At 43.4% G+C, this 17773-nt stretch overlaps 1 protein-coding gene across 1 annotated transcript in view; it reads left to right on the forward strand.

Moving 5' to 3' along the window:
• The window catches only part of SCAP (SREBF chaperone), a 52830-nt gene that overhangs the window by 4779 nt on the left and 30278 nt on the right, over positions 1-17773 (forward strand). Inside the window, exon 2 of the mRNA XM_074312454.2 lies at positions 16258-16476. Coding sequence (XP_074168555.2) covers positions 16355-16476 — 122 coding nt within the window. The 5' untranslated portion in view covers positions 16258-16354. The remainder of the gene's footprint in view (positions 1-16257; positions 16477-17773) is intronic.

Below are 17773 nucleotides of genomic sequence, written 5' to 3' on the forward strand. Positions count from 1 at the left end.
CCCAAGCTCAACTGTGAGAAAGAATATCCATGGGACTGTGCTGGAAGGTGCTTCAATGCACCCATTCCAGGCGGTGTTTTGTCTTTAGATAAAGCAGGATCATAAGGAAGCAGCATTATTCTGGCCCCTCTTCCAGTTGCTTTTTACTAAACTCACTTTGCATGGCCCGATCAACTTGCATTGAGAGCTGTACAGAAAGTCCCCAAGAGGGGCCGGCCCGGTGGCTCAGGCAGTTAGAGCTCCATGATCCTAACTTTGAAGGCTGCCGGTTCAATTCCCACATGGGCCAGTGGGCTCTCACCCACAAGCTTGCCAGTTCAATTCCTCGAGTCCCGCAAGGGATGGTGGGCTCGGCCCCCTGCAACTAAGATTGAACACGGCACCTTGAGCTGAGCTGCCTCCCGGATGGCTCAGTTGGTTGAAGCACGGGCTCTCAACCACAAGGTTGCCAGTTCAATTCCTCGAGTCCCACAAGGGATGATGGGCAGCGCCCCCTGCAACTAAAGTTGAACACAGCACCTTGAGCTGAGCTGCCTCCTGGATGGCTCAGTTGGTTGGAGTGCGTCCTCTCAACCACAAGGTTGCCGGTTCGACTCCCGCAAGGGATGGTGGGCTGTGCCCCCTGCAACTAGAAAACGGCAACTGGACCTGGAGCTGAGCTGCGCCCTCCACAACTAAGACTGAAAGGACAACAACTTGAAGCTGAACGGTACCCTCCACAACTAAGATTGAAAGGACAACAGCTTGACTTGGAAAAAAGGCCTGGAAGTGCACACTGTTCCCCAATAAAGTCCTGTTCCCCTTCCCCAATAAAAAAAAAAAAGAAAAAAAAAGTCCCCAAGAAAATCTGTGAAGCCAATTAGAAATTTGCTTCAGGGTCAATGCTTGGAATGACTGTGCCTCTTCTGAGCCACTGTTTTGATTTTGTCTAAGGTACACTGTGAACTGTATGGATAATGTTTCCCTCTTTGCCTTGGCCACTGGGGAGTTCAGAGTCTGATTTGTATTCAGTCTTCTGACTTGTGATTTCTCTCTTAACCTCACCTCTGGCTTATACCATTGTTTTTAACGGCTAGGTATTTTACCCTTTGTCTTACATTTTACCATAAAACATAACACATTTCGTCCCTGTTTTAAACATTACTGTGATTATATTCTTATAGTCAAATCTTTGTCTGTCCCTATCCTTATTTCCTTTTATTTTTTATACAGTTGCATCTCTCCGAGCCCCACCCTCTCATGTGTACTTATTCTTTTTTGTTGTTTAATTCTTTTTAACTTTTATTTATTTAAGTGTGTTTTTCCAGGATCCATCAGCTCCAAGTTGTTTCAATCTGGTTGTGGAGGGCGCAGCTCACAGTGGCCCATGTGGGGATTGAACCGGCAACCTTGTTGTTAAGAGGACTGCGCGCTAACCAACTGAGCTAACCGGCCGCCCCTAATTTTTTTTACTGTGGTAAATGCATATAACAAAATTTACCATCTTAACCATTTTTAAGTGTATGGTTCAGTGGCATTCAGTACATTTCCTAACGTCCAACCATCACCACCAGCCATTTTCATAGCTCTTTTCATCTTGCAAAACTGAAACTCTGTACCCATTAAACAACTCCCCATTCTCTCTTCCCCCAGCCCCTGGCAACCACCATTCTACTTCGTATCTCTATGAGTTTGACTACTCCGAGTATATCATGCGAGGGGAATCCTGCAGCATTTGTCTTTCTGTGACGGGCTTATTTCATGTATCATGACATCCTCGTGGTTCAGCCATGTTGCGTGTGTCAGAATTTCCTTTTTAAGGTTGAATAATGTTCCGTGGTATGTATATACCATATTTTGTTTATCCATTCATCTGTTGATGGACATATGGGTTGTTTCCACCTTTTGGCCATTGTGAATAATGCTGCTGTGAACATGGGTGTACAAGTATTTGTTCAAGTCCCTCTTTTCAATTCTTTTGGGTATATACTGACGTAGAATTGCTGTATCTTATGGTAATTCTATATTTAATTTTTTGAGGACCTGCCATACTCTTTTCCACAGCGGCTGTACCATTGTACATTTCACAAGCAATGCACAAGGGTTCTAATTTCTCCACATCCTTACCAACACATGTTATTTTCCATTTTGCCTTTTTAAAAAAATTTTTTTAATAAAGCCATCCTAAGTGGGTGTGAGGTGGTATCTCACTGTAGTTCTGATTTGTATTTCCTTGATGATTAGTGATGTTGAGCATCTTTTCATGTGCTTAGTGGCCATTTGTGTATCTTCTTTAGAGAAATGTCTTTTCAAGTCCTTTGCCCATTTTTGAATCAGGTTGTGTTTTTGTTGCCAAGTTCTAGGAGTTTTTAATATATTTTGGCTATTAATACCTTATTAAATATATGGCTTGCAAATATTTTCTCCCATTCTGTGGATTGTCTTTTCACTCTGTTGGTAGTTCCCTTTGATGTACAAAAATTACTAATTTTTATGAAGTCCAGTTTGTGTATTTTTTGTTGTTGTTGCCTGTGCTTTTGTTGTCATATCCAAGAAATCCTTGCCAAATCCAATATCATGAAGCTTTTCCCCTATGTTTTCTTTTTAAGAGTTTTACAGTTTTAGCTCTTCATTCAGGTCTTTGATCTATTTTGAGTTAATTTCTGTATATGACTTAAGGGAAGGGTCCAGTCTAATTCTTTGCATGTGGCTGTGTAGTTTTCCCAGCACCATTTGTTGAAAAGATTGTCCCAAGGAGAAGGGCCCAGATGAACTCCATCTCTTGGCTCTCTTCTTTGTCACTCTTTCCCTCGCAAACAGCCCTTTTGCACATTTTGTGTTTGGAATGGAACCATCTTTCCACGGCATTTCTGTTAAAAGCTTTTGAGATGGTAATAAAATAGAGACTCATCACATCTCCACTTTTGGTAAAGCATCAGGAACCCTAGTGCTCCCCAGCAGATCACACTTCTGACAGGAAACCAGGCCAGGGGCCTTCATCCTGTGTGGACACACCTGGATGTGCCCATGTGTGCCTGGGAGCAGGAGGCTGGTGTCTGCACCTGCTGGGACTGAGGCTAAGGGCACCCTTCCCCGGGGCCAGAGGTCTTGTCTTGTGAAATGACAGGGATTGCCCTGTTGGGCTCCTGGGTTGTTTCTAGCTGTAAAACAGATTCTTTGCACACATCATAGCGGTGGTCAGTTCAATCCCTTTGTTAGTCATTCCTGACCAGGTCAGGAGGGAATAAGAGTGTAGGTTATTGACATTGTGGAAGAAACCTTTGACGTACTTGACGTTCATTGAGAAAGAAGGCTGCCTCTCAGCGTGGTTATTTGTGATGGCCACCACCACCAGCGAACGTAAATTGCTCTTCCTTCTGTCTGGGCGTTGCTGTGCCATCCCAATGATTATTCTGATCATTCTCTTGTGTGTCCTCAGGCTTCAGATTCTATGAAGTCAGCTTTCATTCATTCACTGAAATTCCTTTCTTTTTTCAGTACTGTTAACTTGGTCTGCTGAAAAGTCTTCCAGCTTATTTGGCTAATTTTGATGCTTAGAGAAGCAGAATTTCCTGTCCTTATCATTAGTCCATTCTGTAAAACAACATTCAGAAAGATCTTCTTTCCTCCCAAGATGAATTGTTTGTCCCAGTGGACTAGTTTAGCACAGTGAACGGACCTGCAGTGACTTTCCACTCGGCCCCAGGCAAGGTGCTAGGTGCTCTAAGGAACACAAAGGTGATTCAGCTGTGACCTTCTCCCGAGAGGGATCAGTTGGTCAGGGGAGGCCGAGGGAGTCGGAGTAAACACAGGGCAGGCTGGAAATACACAGTTACAGAGCTGGAAGGGAGGGCTGCTGCTCTACAGGCAAGCTTTGTTCATTATTTTTTCCTTTTAGCTTTTCAGTGCAGTAATACATTCACATGGCACAAAATGCGAAAGGGACAACAGAGTGGACAAGGAAAGTTTCCCTTCCGTCTTAGCCCTGGCCCCAGATCCCCTCCCCAGAGGCAGCCAGTGTTACAGTGATTGAGTGTCCGTTCAGGGGTGTTCTGTGCATACTACAGACAAAAACACAGAGAGCTCTTTTACATGAAGGTAGCACACTATATCCTTTGCTTTTTGTCTCTGTTTATAATAGTTCATTATCAATACGTAAGAGCTTTCTCACTGTCTTTTACAATATTCCATTGTCAGGATGTACCTTAATGCATTGAGCCAGAGTTCTACTGATGGACGCGTCAGATGTTTTTAAACTCTTCTAGTGCAGACAACACTGAGTAAGGTTCTGTATGCTCCAGTCCCGCCTGGCCAAGTGCATCTATCTGGTGGTCACTCCTCGACCCAGGAGTGCGAGGTTGGTGACTGCATGCTTCTGCCGTGTGGCTCGCTCTCACCAGATACACCTGCCTAGAGGGTGTACCCACCTCCGCTCCGGTCGTGTGTGCAGCGCCTGTTCATCCACGCCCTCACCTGTGCTGCTGCACCGCACAGCTTCGTCTTTGCGACTCGATAGGTAAAAAAATAGTTTCTCTCTGTTTTTGTTCAAAACTTCTTAGTTCAACCTACAGAAAAGTTAAAAGAGTAATAGAATGAGCACTCATATTATAGCAGGGGTTTTAATTTGTGTCTCTCCTGTTGCTATCGGTTGAAGGACCATTTCCATTTTCTTCTCTGTGAAAAAGCTGTTTGTATCCTTTGCCCATTTTTCTGTTGGGTTTCTTTTTTTTTTTAATTGATTTTGTAGAAATTGTTTATATACAAAGGAACTCAGCACTTTGTCAGTGATATGAATTGCAGTTATATTTTTTCAGATCATTATCTTTTTATTTAGGATGGTTTTATCATGAAAAAAAATTTGGTTTTTAATTAGGTCATATCGATTGGCCTTTTAAGGCTTCTGGGTTTCCTGTTATGCCTAGAAGATCTTCCCTAGTAGAAGAGTATGACAAATTATCCTCTGGTTTCTTAAAGTACTTTTTTCCTGTTGTTTTTCACCTTCAAATCTTTTACCCATTTGATTCATTCTGGTGTGTGGTTGAGGTGTGGATCTAACTAAATATTTTCCCAAATGGCACCCATTTGTTGTAGCACTTTTTACTGAACAATTCATCTTTCTCCCACTTGTTTAAATATCCTTTGTCATTTGCCACATATCATGTACATTTGGGTCTATTCCTGGACTTTCTCGTCTATATACTAATCTGTGTACTTATGTGTTGGTACTGCATTGTTTTAACTGCTCTAGCTTTATAGCAGGTTTTGATATTTGGTAAAGTCAATTCTCATTCATCATCTTTCATCTTCAGAATTTTCCTGGCTATTTTTATTTTTCTATATGTTAAAAAAAAATCCTGTTCCTGTTTGTTTTTATTGGGACTATGTTACATTTTTAGTCATCGTAGGAAGAGTGACATTTTGGTAATGAGTCTTCCCACTGAGGAGGTTGCATGTCTTTCTCTCTGTTGAGTCTTCTTTTATGTCCCTCAGTTTGTGAGATTTCTTGGCATTTCTTGTTAAGATTATTCTCAGGTATTTTTTTGTTTGTTTTTAGTGTTGTTGAAACATTATCTGTTCTTGTTGACGATGTATGTGAAGGCATTGATTTCTATATATTAATTTTCACTATCATGCCTGATAGTCCCCCCTTCCACCCCCCCATCCCCCCCATCCCCCCCTCCATTACAGTTCAAGCCTTTGTTTCTCAGTCTAGTTGTGTAGGACACAGCTCCCTGGCCCATGCTGGTATTCTGAGCCTTGTGCTCCCCCGCTGAGGCAGTCAGTCGCCAGTCATCGGCTGGCTGCTCACAGCAGCTCATGGCAGCTCTAGTGCTGGCCACCGGCCGCTCCTGATGGCACACTGTAGCCCACGGCAGCCTCCGGTTGCTCCCGGCAGCCCAGCTCTAGGGAAAACCGTTGTTCACAATCTTAGCTGTAGAGGGCGCAGCTCACTGGCCCATGTGGGAATCGAACTGGTGACCTCGGCATTAGGAGCACAGCGCTCCAACCACCTTAGCCACCAGGCCCGCCCCATACCTGATTCTTGTATCAACTGTGAAAGGTTTTCAGTTGATTCTCTTGGATTTTTTAGGTATATAATATCTGCAAATAATGATAATTTTACGTGTTCTTTTCTATTTGTATACCTGTGTTTTCTTTCTATTACCAAATTGTAATAGCTAGTACCCCACAAGAGTAGTAAATGGTTGTGGTTAAGTGCATAGCCTTGTTTGGCCTTTGACTTTAGTGGCAATTCTTCTAATATGTTCCCAATGGGCTTGATTTTAGCTTTGGAGTTGAGAAAGATGTAAATTTTTACTTGATGTCTGTATCTTATATACATACATTCATACATATACATACATAGTCATGCGTTGCTTAACAGTGGGAATACATGCTGAGAAATGTGCTGTTAGGCGATTTCGTCACTCTGCAAACATCATCGTGTGCTTGCACAACCCTGGATGGTACAGCCTGTTACACACTTGGGCTATATGGTATAGCCTGTTGTCCCAGAGCTACAAACCTGTACAGCAGGTTACTGTACTGAATACTGTGGTTAATTAACAGTGTCAAGTATTTATGTATCTAAACATATATAAATATAGAGAAGGCATAGTGAAAATATGCTGTAAAAGGTAGGAAATGGCACACCTGTAAAGGGACCATGAGTGGAGCTTGCAGGACTGGAAGCTGCCCTGGGTGAGTCAGTGAGTGAGGGTGAGCAAATGTGAAGGCCTGGATATGACTGGGCACTACTGTGGACTGGAAACACTGTCCAACCAGCCCTCCCCTGCTTCCTTCCCACAGGGTCAAAAATAGGACATCGGAGCTGCCAGGGCTGCTCCGTGAACAGGGATGTGGGCTGGATGGAGTGGAAATACTGAGGAGAAACTGGCTGGCTAAGGCCTAGATCCCCGGAATAGTGACGGGCAGGAGGGAATGAAAGGTGGCCTGAGCATCAGTAGGAATGAGAAGTCAAGGTGGAGAGATGGAGGAACAGCGGGGATTGCCATGGCAACGTGGTTTTGGCTGTTGCTTGTTGCAGCAGTGGTCAGATTAAGGAACCTTGTGGTATTCAGAAAAAAGAGGCTGGTGAGCACGGAGAGGGTGAGGAAGTGAGGGCTCAGTATTTGACCTTGGAAATTTGTTTTTGGTTCCATCGACCCTGTCTGGCACAAAGGGCTCTCTCTGGCGTTGGATCGGAAGAAATCAACTTCTCTGTGCTTTACATCCCTACAACCTGAAAATATTTCCAAGGTACAGAGACAGGCCGGCTCCACCCTACCACAGAAAGCTTTTACTAAAGTGGCAGTGGCTCTTAATGTTGTTAAGGTCGCTCCTGTGGACCTGTGTCCTTGTACAGGGTCTTAGGTCCTCAACAAAGAAGTTACAGCAGTGTGCTCTGCAAAGTAGATCTGGGGGGAGAGGATCCTCGGTGCTGAAACAGGTCAGTGGCTGACTGATATGTAATCTGTGCCCTCAGAACTGAGCTGCTGGGAGTGAGAGGGCTTCTGCAGCCAAGCCTGGCTACTCTCCTGTCAGAGAAAGGAAAATTCCTCCCGAACCCATATCCTTCCATGTCTTACGGGAAACTCAGCTCCAGTATACTATGGGGTCACCATTGTGTATGCGGCACGACTGTCACATAAACCAGTGTATATACATTTGCCAAGCATCTGTCTGTTAGTTTATTAAAACTATTTAATTTTTCAGCTTTATTGAAATATAATTGACAAATAAAATTGTATATATTTAAAATGATGATTTGACATATGTATACTTTGTAAAATGATTACCACGGTCAGGTTAACTGTGTTTTATCTGGGAGAATCTTTATCTCTTCTTGGTTTCTAAAGGATAACTTTGCTGGGGAAAATATTCTTGCTTAGCAACTTTTCTTGCAGCACTTTGAATATATCATCCCACTTTAGGCTGAAGTGTAAGGTTTATGCTGAGAAATCCCCTGATAGCCTTGTATGTTGGGGGGGATGCGGTTTCTGTTGCTGCTTTTGAGAGTCTCTGTCTTTGATTTTAGATGGTTTTATTATAGTATGTCTTGGAGAAAATATTTTGGGGGTCCGATGAACTTTGTGAATTTAGATGTCCAAATCTCTCCTCAGATTTGGGAAGGTCTCAGGCATTATTTCTTTAAATAAGGTTTATGCCCTCTTTTCCCTCTCTTCTTCTGGGACTCCAACAATGCTTAAATTGTTTCTCTTGAGGGTATTCCATCATTCATAGGCTTTCTTCCATCATAGGCTTTCTTTATTCTTTTTCATTATTTTCTCTTTGTTTTCCTCTTACTGGATCATTTCAAATGACCTGTTTTTTACTTTACATATTCTTGTGCTGCTTGATCAAATCTGCCATCGATGGCTCTCTGTCGCATTTTTCATTTCATTCATTGTATTCTTCAGCTCTAGAAATTGTTTAGTTCTCTTTTATGATCTCTTTTAAACTTCTAGTTTTGTTTGTGTGTTATTTTCCCCATTTCACTGAATTGTCTCTCTGTAAGCCTCTTTAAAAACAACTATTTTGAATTCTTTATTGGGCAGGTTGCAGATCTCTATTTATTTGGGGTTGGTAACTGGAAAATTATTGTGTTCCTTTGGTGGTGTCATGTTTCATTGGCTTTCTCATTTCCTTGAAGTCTTATGTTACTGTCTTTGCATTTGAAGAAGCGTCATCTCCTCCAGTCTTAACTGACTGGCTTCAGGAGAAAAATAGATTCTGTCAGCCCTGCTAGGGATTCTGAAGCTTTCTCAGCGAATGGCAATTGTATTATCAGATTCTCCAAATGCTTTTTAAATGATTATCAAATTTTAGAATCAACCTGTAGAAAATACATGGTAGATTTCTATAACTGTTGAAAAATAAATATAAACCTTGACAACATATGAAGAGATAAATATCACAATAACTAAAATTTAAAATAATAAAGTCAGTACTCATAAAAAACTTAAAAGTACGGAAAATTGACTTCAAATATCTCTGTACGTCATCATACCACATGAAGACCAGCAGCCACTACTAATATTTCCTCCCATTCTCTTGTGCAGTTTTTGCCTGTAGCCTTTATTTTATTTTGTCAGATTGTAAAAGTGATACGTGTCCTGTGTAGTAAACTTATCAAACACAGCAAGGCACTACATACTTCTCACAATGGAATGATTATATGATTGACAGAAAGATGCCAACAGCCATAGTACGAAAAGTTTGTTTACTGAAAATCAGGAATTTATGAAGATTTTTACATTTAAACTAGGGGTTCTGATTCTGGTTAAGATACAGTAAGCACACTCGAACCTTTCACTCTGAATACAGCTACAATCACTAGACAGCCTACATGGATCAGCTGTCTGAGTACTACCTGAAAGACAGGTGCTGGCAGAGGGATGGGGAAGGACACTGGTTTTGTTCTTCTCTCCATAGCACACCTTCCAGTCTAGGCTCAAAGCTAACCCCAAAGCTGGAAGTGGGCAGTGGGTCAAACAGGAAGAGGTCCACGGGGAGCCCCCTCATTCTAGTCTGAGGAGCAGGAGGGAATCCTGTGGGTCTAGGTGTGGGGGTGCAGAAAGAGTCTCTTGTTTTTCGTTGGTGTTTTTTTCCATTTTCTCCTGCCCTGACCCGTATGAAGTTGTGTATTGGTGGAGGCAGCAGTGACATTGGCAGCCAGATGTGAGACACATCCTTTTGTTGATAGGGATTATGGTCCCAAGGGCATGGAGAGATTCACTGATTTTGTTCTCTCCATCCTCTCACCACTTTATCCTGGAGACAGTCGCAACTGTGGGAAGTGCTCAGAGGAGCCGGGAAACTAAAGCGCTTTCTTTCTAACCAGAAGACTGAGAAAGGGGCCCATGGGAGCTGCAAAGCGTCAGAAAGATTGCAGACAGAAGGAACTCAACAGAGTGAACCCAGCATGTTGTGTATGAATTCCTGGGTTCTCCTTCGAAACAGCATGTGTGCATCTGACCCTAAGGGCACACGAAAGGCTCTGAGGACTGAACTGTGGAGTAGACTACTGCCAGGTCGTACACTGGCCACTGCGGGGCACACATACATGGGACAGATCAAACTAGTTCTGCGAGGGCTTGGAAAACTGAACCGACATTGAAACCACAGCTCGCAGAAGGAGGATAGGGACTTATGGATTGGACCTAATCAGGTTGATTGCTGCCACAACAAACATAAATTCAACATTTTCCATGGGATTTAAATAAGATCCAGAGTCACATTGTATAATATCCAAAAAGTCAAGATAATTCCACATATGAAGAAACAGGAACATCTCACCATCTCTTAAGGGGGAAAGGACAGTCAACAGATGGCAATCATGACATGACATAGGTGTTGGAATTACCCAAGAATTTAAAGCTAAAAGTATAATTAAAATATTAATTAAAACCTTGCTCTAAGAAGTGAGGGTGAACAGCCTTGAAACAAATGGGAAATTAGACATTTAAATTTAAAATTGGAAATCTTATAACTAAAACTAAAGAAAAAATTCATGGAATGGACTTAGTAACAGAATGGAGATAACAGAAGAGTTAGTAAACTTGAAGATAGAATAATAAAAATTATCCAGTCTGACCAGGGATTAAAATCAACTGAAGAAAAATGAATAGTGCTTCAGGTACCCATGGGACAATAACAAAAGGTTTATCTTTCATGTTATTGAAGTCCCAGAAGGAGAAGAGATGCAGTGGTGCAGAAAAATGTATGAAGAAGTTATGGAAAGGAGAAAATAAGACATGACCCTGTTTGCAAACGACATGTCTACAAGAAAAACGCTAGGTAAAACAATTCTGAAGAAGAATAAAATGGGAGCAATCACTCTACCATTTCAAGACTTATTTTATAGCTATAGTAATCACAAGTGTGTGGTATTTGTGGAGCGATAGACGCATAGGTTGCTGGAACAGAATAGGAAACCCAGAAATACAGCCAACTGCTTTTTGACTGAATGTGTCACCCCCCCAAATTCATATGTTGAAATCTTACCCCCCAATGGATGATATTAGGAAGTAGGGGACCTCATTAATAGGATTACTACCCTTATAAAAGAAACCCCAGGGAGCTCTCATTCTCCTTTCTGCCATGTGAGGACACAGAAGATGGCATCTGTGAACCAGGAAGTAGGGCCCACCAGAAACCAAATCTGCCGGTGCCTTGATCTTGGACTTGGCAGTCTGCAGAACTCTGAGAAATAAATGTTTGTTGTTTAAGCCACCCAGTGTATGGTATTTTTGTTGTAGCAGCCCAAACGGACTAAGACAGGTGCCAAAGCAATTCAGTCTTTTCAACAGTTGGTGCTGGAACAATTGACTACCCATAGGAAAAAAATAAAAAGGAACCTAGACCTAACCTCACATCTTATACAAAAAGTAACTCAATGGATTTTAGATTTAAATGTAAAACTATAAAAAATTTTAGGAGAGGAAGCATTTTATTAATCCATTGAGATTTTGCTTCCTGGCAGTTGTTGTCAGTTTAGCTCAAATAAACTCATTAAAATGTTAAAAAATTAGGAGGAAACATCAGAGAAAGTTTTCAGAAGTAACACTTGGTGAAGAATTCTTATACATGATATCTAAAGTGTGATCCATCTGGGGGAAAAATGGATAAATTAGACATCATCAAAATTAGAAACTTTCACTCTGTCAAAGAGTCTGTGGGGGGGAAAAAAGAAGCTATGGACCGGGAGAAAATATTTGCAAACAACATAACTAACAAAGGCTTATATCAAGAATATATAAGGGAATGTCAACAACATTTCCTAAATACTCAGTGGATCAAAGAAGAAAGCACAAGAGAAATTAGAAAATACTTTAAGATGAATGAAAACAAATCACAACATTGGAAACTTATGGGATGCAGCTAAAGTAGTGTTTGGAGGGAAAATTATGGCTGTAATGCCAATATTAAGAAAGAAGAACGATCTCAAATCAGTAACCTTAACTACCTTAAGAAACTAGAAAAAGAAATGCAAAATAAACCCATGGCAAACAGAAGGGAGAAAATAATAAAGACTAAATTGGAAACAAATGAATAGAGACTAATAGAACAATAAAGCAAATAAAACCAAAAGTTGGGTTTTTTTTTTAAGATTAATAAATTTGGCAAATCTTTAGCTAGAATGACCGAGAAAAAAGGAGAAGACTCAAATTACTAGAATCATTAATGAAAGTGGAGACATTACCACCAACCTTTCAGAAATCACAGTGATTATAAGGAAATACTATGAACGTAAATACTATGCCAATACGTTAGATAGCCTAGATGAAATGGGCAAATTTCTAGAAACACATAAACTAACAAAACTTAAGAAGAAATAGAAAATCTGAATAGACTGTAACAAGTAGAGAGATTAATAATTTTAATACTTTCCACAAATAAAAGCCCAAGATCACATGGCTTCACTAGTGAATTCTACCAAATGTCTAAAGCTTTATCAAGAAATCAAGAGCTCTTCCCAAAAAAGTAGGAGAGAACACTTCTTTGCCATTCTGCAAGGCCAGCATTACCCTAATAACAAAGCCAGACCAAGACATCATTAAAAAAGAAAACTGTACACCAGTACCCTTAGGAATATATAGACACAGAACTCAACAAAACATTAGCAAACCGAGTCGAGCAACATTTAAAGGGATCATACCCAGGAATGCAAAGTTGGTTCAATCAACATGACAGAAATCAATCAGTGTAAAACACCTTATTAGTAAGATAAATTTTAAAAAACAACAACCACATGATCGTCTCAGAAGACACATAAAAAAGCATAATCCCCTTTCATGATGGAAAAGAATGCTCAACAAACTACTAAGAATAGAAGATGGACTTCCTCAACCTGGTAAAGGTCATCTATAGAAAACTCCCAGGTGATATGGTACTTAATGGTGAAAGACTGAATGCACTCTTCCTAAGATCAGGAGTAAGGTGATTCCATTGTCATCACTACAGTTCGACATTGTAATAGAAATTCTAGTCAGGACCGTTTAGGAGAAAAACAAATGGCATTCAGATTGGGAAGGGAGAAATTGAACTATCTCTGTTTGCAAATGACGTGATCTTTTTTATATATCTATCACCCTGAGGAGCCGCACACATACATGCACACATATTCACTGCCACTAGCCACTAGGAAATGCACTTTAAGACTCGATTAGGTATCAGTATACACCTATTAGCAGAGCTGAAATAAAAATGGTGGCAATACCAAATGCTGGCAAGGATGTGAAGAAGCAAAGTCATATGCTGCTGGTGGGAACGTAGAATGGTAGGGGCACACTGGGAAGTACTTGGACAGTTAATGAGAAAACTGAAACATAACATACTAATCAGCCGTTTCACTTGTAGGCATTTACTGCAGAGAAATGGGACAGTCAGTAAACACTTGTGGGAAGAACAAGCATGATAGGTCCAGTGTGGCTGAAGCTTGGGGGAGATGGTCAGGATTTTCATCACATGATCCTGGAAAGCTGTGCGACAGGGGCCTGCAGTCTCTACGGTTTTTTGCATCTCTTCCTAGTCTGTCCGTCTCCCTTGGCCCTTTGGCGCATTTATTTTCCTTGGTTAATTCTTAATGTGTGTGAGTTGGTTAAACAGAATTTTAAATGTTAAGAGTTTGGTGAGTATAGGCACAAAATAAATAGACTTATCATCTATTTTTTTTTAAATCATGTCTTATGTTAATATATTGTGTATGTGGGTTTTTCTACAATTACCACAGTATTATGTCATTTGGGGTGGGTTCAAAACCATGGGCACCTTCAGCCAGCTTATTACAGAGTGGGATGAGCCTGCCCCCCCAGACTCATTCTGTTCCTTAGTGCCCTTTATTTCCTGAGCCAGTGGGTCTGACCTGATCTGGGCTGGTCTTCTCTGTAGGCTTCCTCTGGACTGTTTGTTCTTCTGTCCTGGTTTTGTGTGCAGCTCTGTAATTTGGGTGGCTAATAACAAACTTCTTCGTTTTTGCTTGTAGTGGGGTCTTCCACAAAGGCAGGTGGCAGGCTTGTTTACATTTTTATGTAATGTCACCCATTCAGGCCTTCTGTATGTTGTGTCTATTTAAATTTAGGGCTTAGGACTATAGATTTTGATCTGAGGAAACCTTAAGTGTGGGGCAATGTAAGAAAAGCAGGCTTTGGTTCAGGTTGAATACATTTGCTTTGCAATAGTTTTGCGTGAAAATGTATACAGTGGACTAGAGAGGAATAATGTCTCCTCTTGCTAGGTTCAGGTAGGTGCACTAGAATTTGGATTTCCTTATTTTTCAATTTTTTCCTTTGTTTTCCAGGTGCTGTGAAAGTTAACAATTAGTATAACTAATAAAGATTAATGGAGTCTGAAATTGACTAATTAAAGTCATGTCCGAAAGATTTGTATTTGCTGCAAAATGGAAGTGAATTAGACAGTTTTTTCTCATGTCAGTGTCAGTCCATGTGTAAGAGCTGGACTGCACTGCAGAGGTGGGACCCTCTCCCTCCTGGTCGCCGATACGGGTGCAGAAGGGGCCTGGGGTTAGTAGGATCAGAATTTCCTGGGGGGCTTGGTTTTGGGAGACTCTTAGGGGAAGAAATCTGGGGCTTGTCAGAGGACCGAGGGTGGAAAAGCGACCACTAGTTTGTGGTCATCGGTCTCCAGAGATCCTCTTGATAGGGTCTCTCTGCAGGTGTGGATCTCGTTTGTCCCCCTGTGGGGCAGGAGCAGAAGCGTTGCTTCCTCGGAGCCCTTGTTCATGCTGCAGGCCCCTGCCTGAGCCTGTGACCTGCCGTGATCCAGCTGAGCCCTGTGAGCGCCTCTGCCCCTTGGGCAAGCAGCCGTCGCCTCCTGGCTCCTCTCTCCCATGCTTACTGAATTGACCCACAGAGGGAGGGTTCTTCGGATTTCTTGAGAAGGTTGCCAGGTGGGAAAATTGCGTATGCACTTAAGGCTGTGCTTCCAGGAAGGTGGAAGGAGTGACAGCCGTTCCTTGTGAGTGGGCTGTGGTATTACTCACTTTGCTTCTCGTTTCTGGTGGTGACACTTGTGAGGAGTCATCTCTTTGGCCTGGGTTTTCATCCGGGAGCCTGATGAAGCCAAGCCACGTGCCTGGGCAGGTTCCCTGTAACACAGACAGCAACATGGACAGGAGAGGTGGCTTTAAATGTGGATTCCATGGGCGAACGCAGTAAGGAAGGGAGTTCTGGATCCCCGGGCCTTCAGCTGGAGCCTTCTTTCCTGATTTTATTGGTTTAAGGTCCTCTGCTTGGAAGCAAGAGAAATTAACATTGGCTCACGCAGGCGAAAAGAGGGTTTGTTGGAAGGATATGGGATGGCTCGCAGACTGCAGGGACAAGCTGATGAGCTCCTTTGCAGAAAGGACTGGAGGCTGAGCAGCCTGCCATCTTGGGGGCAGGAATCTCTTGGGGACGAGAAGGGACCACCACATCCACTTCCTGTTTCTTCTTCCTGCTCAGCAAAGTCCAGGGAGAGAGGCCCAACCGGCCTGGCGGGGGGTCAGGGTGGGGCACCTTGACTGACAGCCCTTCCAGGCCCAATCCCATGGAGGGAGGTGGTTCCCCTGAGCTGCACAAGGCTTCTGTGTCTCAGAGGAGGAGACAGACAGGGACAGGAGGGGCCCTTTGCTGCACGCTCCCGGGAACAACTGGGGACCAGGCACAGCAACTTCCCCCTAATGCTGCTGCCAAGTGACATTGGTTTCATGTCAGGGGCCTAGGCTTTTTGGTGTTTCTTTGTTGAAGGCTACCCCACTGAACATTCTTTATCAGTGACTCACTGTACAAGAATGTGTTTCCTGAAGGGTCAGCCCTGTGTAAAGGTTTATCCCAAGGATTTCTCTCAACCTGGCCTGTGCACAGAGAAGGGTGGGGAAGGCGTCCAGAACACTCATGGCAGAGAGCAGCAGAAGGTGATGTCTGTTACACGTGCGTGCTTTCCCCTGCCACTCGTGAGAAAAGTGCCCTCTCTGGGGAGTGGCCTATTAGAAGTGCCAGTACGGAGAGGGCTGAGAGTTTGTTACCAGAGCGAGAGCAGCAGTGTTTTGGCTTCTTTGGTTAGACTGACAGTAGCTCAGTCACTAAGAGCTGACCGAGGTCGTGTGTGTGTGTGTGTGTGTGTGTGTGTGTGTCTGTGTGTCTGTTGGGATCAACGTCTCCACGCCTTGCGTGTAGGTATCCTGGAACCCTTCTCCGCCCACGTCACTGCCAACCCCCCAGAACCCTCATGTGCAGAGCCTGGCATTCTGGTAACTGCTTTTCTCCCTTCTGGCAGGTACCACAGATGGTGTCCACTGTCAGTGCTGTGCAACGTGTGCCAGGCTGATCCATGGTCACTTTCCGGGATGGCAGCAAGGTGACTTCCGCTGAGGATGACCCTGACTGACAGGCTGCGTGAGAAGATATCCCAGGCCTTCTACAACCATGGGCTGCTCTGTGCGTCCTACCCCATCCCCATCATCCTCTTCACGGGGCTCTGCATCTTAGCCTGCTGGTATGTTTCCCAGTTGCCCTGGAAACAGTGGGCCGGTGTCTCGGGACAGTAGCTTTCCCATCCCCGACTGCTCGGTAGCCCTTAGGCTGTGTGTGCTTTTTGCACAAGGATCTTGGGGCTTCTTGGAGCTGCCCAGTGCAGAACTCAGGCCCTGGGGTGTTTAGCCACTGAGCTGAAACAGTCCAGGCTGGCCCTGACTTTTAGTGAGTCACCAGATTGGTTCACGTCACTGGTAATCTGTCTCAAAATAATGTTTAGACAATTCTAAGAAACCGCAAGATAACTGAAAGGCATGACTTTTGAAATTTTCCTCCTCAGCAGTGGCGGTTTCTTTTTGGTTAAGAGCAGCCTTCGAGTGTTGCAAAGCAAAGTCCGTTTGAACGATTCCCTGGCTAACCCCAGAGGCTTGGTCCTCTGCTCTCTAGTCACTTTCTGTTCCCCTGGGGCTCCTTCGGACCTCTTGTTGATTCTCGCAGCCTGCTGTGCTCACCAAGGACTGTTGTGAGAACGCTTTCTGTCGCAGAGCCGCACAGAATGATGACATTATAAACAGAGACTCTTGATGTGAGATGGCTGATGGTGCTCTTGGCTCTAAAACACTGACAGCCGTGAAAAGCGCCCACCCTGTTATCCTTGCCTCTGGAAAGGCTTCTGGTTTCCGGACTTGTTGTACAGCTAAGTTTGTAGATGTTTTCAGTGCTGTGCGGGAAGGACGATGCTCAGGGCTGAACCCTCTGTTCAGTTCAGTTAGTGATCCCAAGTCCGTCCTTAATTAGGACTAAAAAGGTGAACATCATTCATTGAGAAATTCTGCTGATGCTTCTGGTATATAATTAAATGTCTCACCGGTCCTCATAATAACCTTGGGAAGTGGTCCAGTTAAGTTTCCATTTAACCAAAGGGGGCTGGAGGCTTAGAGATTTGCCTGGTCTTCACATTTAATGAGTAGGGGAACCGGTTCAAATCCAGGCCCAGGGGTACTGGCCTGCACCCACAGTCTTGTCACCCTGACTCTCTTTGCTCTGGCTCAGTATTTGTGTTGTATGGGACAAGATCCTGTGTGGCGACGCTCTGAGGACCCAGCTCTTGGGTTTGTTTCCTTTAAGTTAATTGGCCCATCGCTCTCTTTCAGAGCCATACTTTTCTAGGCCTCTGTGCTAAGGCACTGGTCCTCAAACCTGAGCTAGCCTCAGAGTCACCTGGGGGGGCTGGTCCCCACCCCAGAGATTCTCATTCATCCAGTCTGGGGTGGGCCTGAGCATTTACGTCTTAACAAGTTCCCAGGCCTGGGGACCAC

The sequence above is a fragment of the Rhinolophus sinicus genome, chromosome 5 (genome assembly GCF_057876585.1).
Source record: "Rhinolophus sinicus isolate RSI-liver-muscle chromosome 5, RSI-T2T, whole genome shotgun sequence".
NCBI lineage: Eukaryota > Metazoa > Chordata > Mammalia > Chiroptera > Rhinolophidae > Rhinolophus > Rhinolophus sinicus.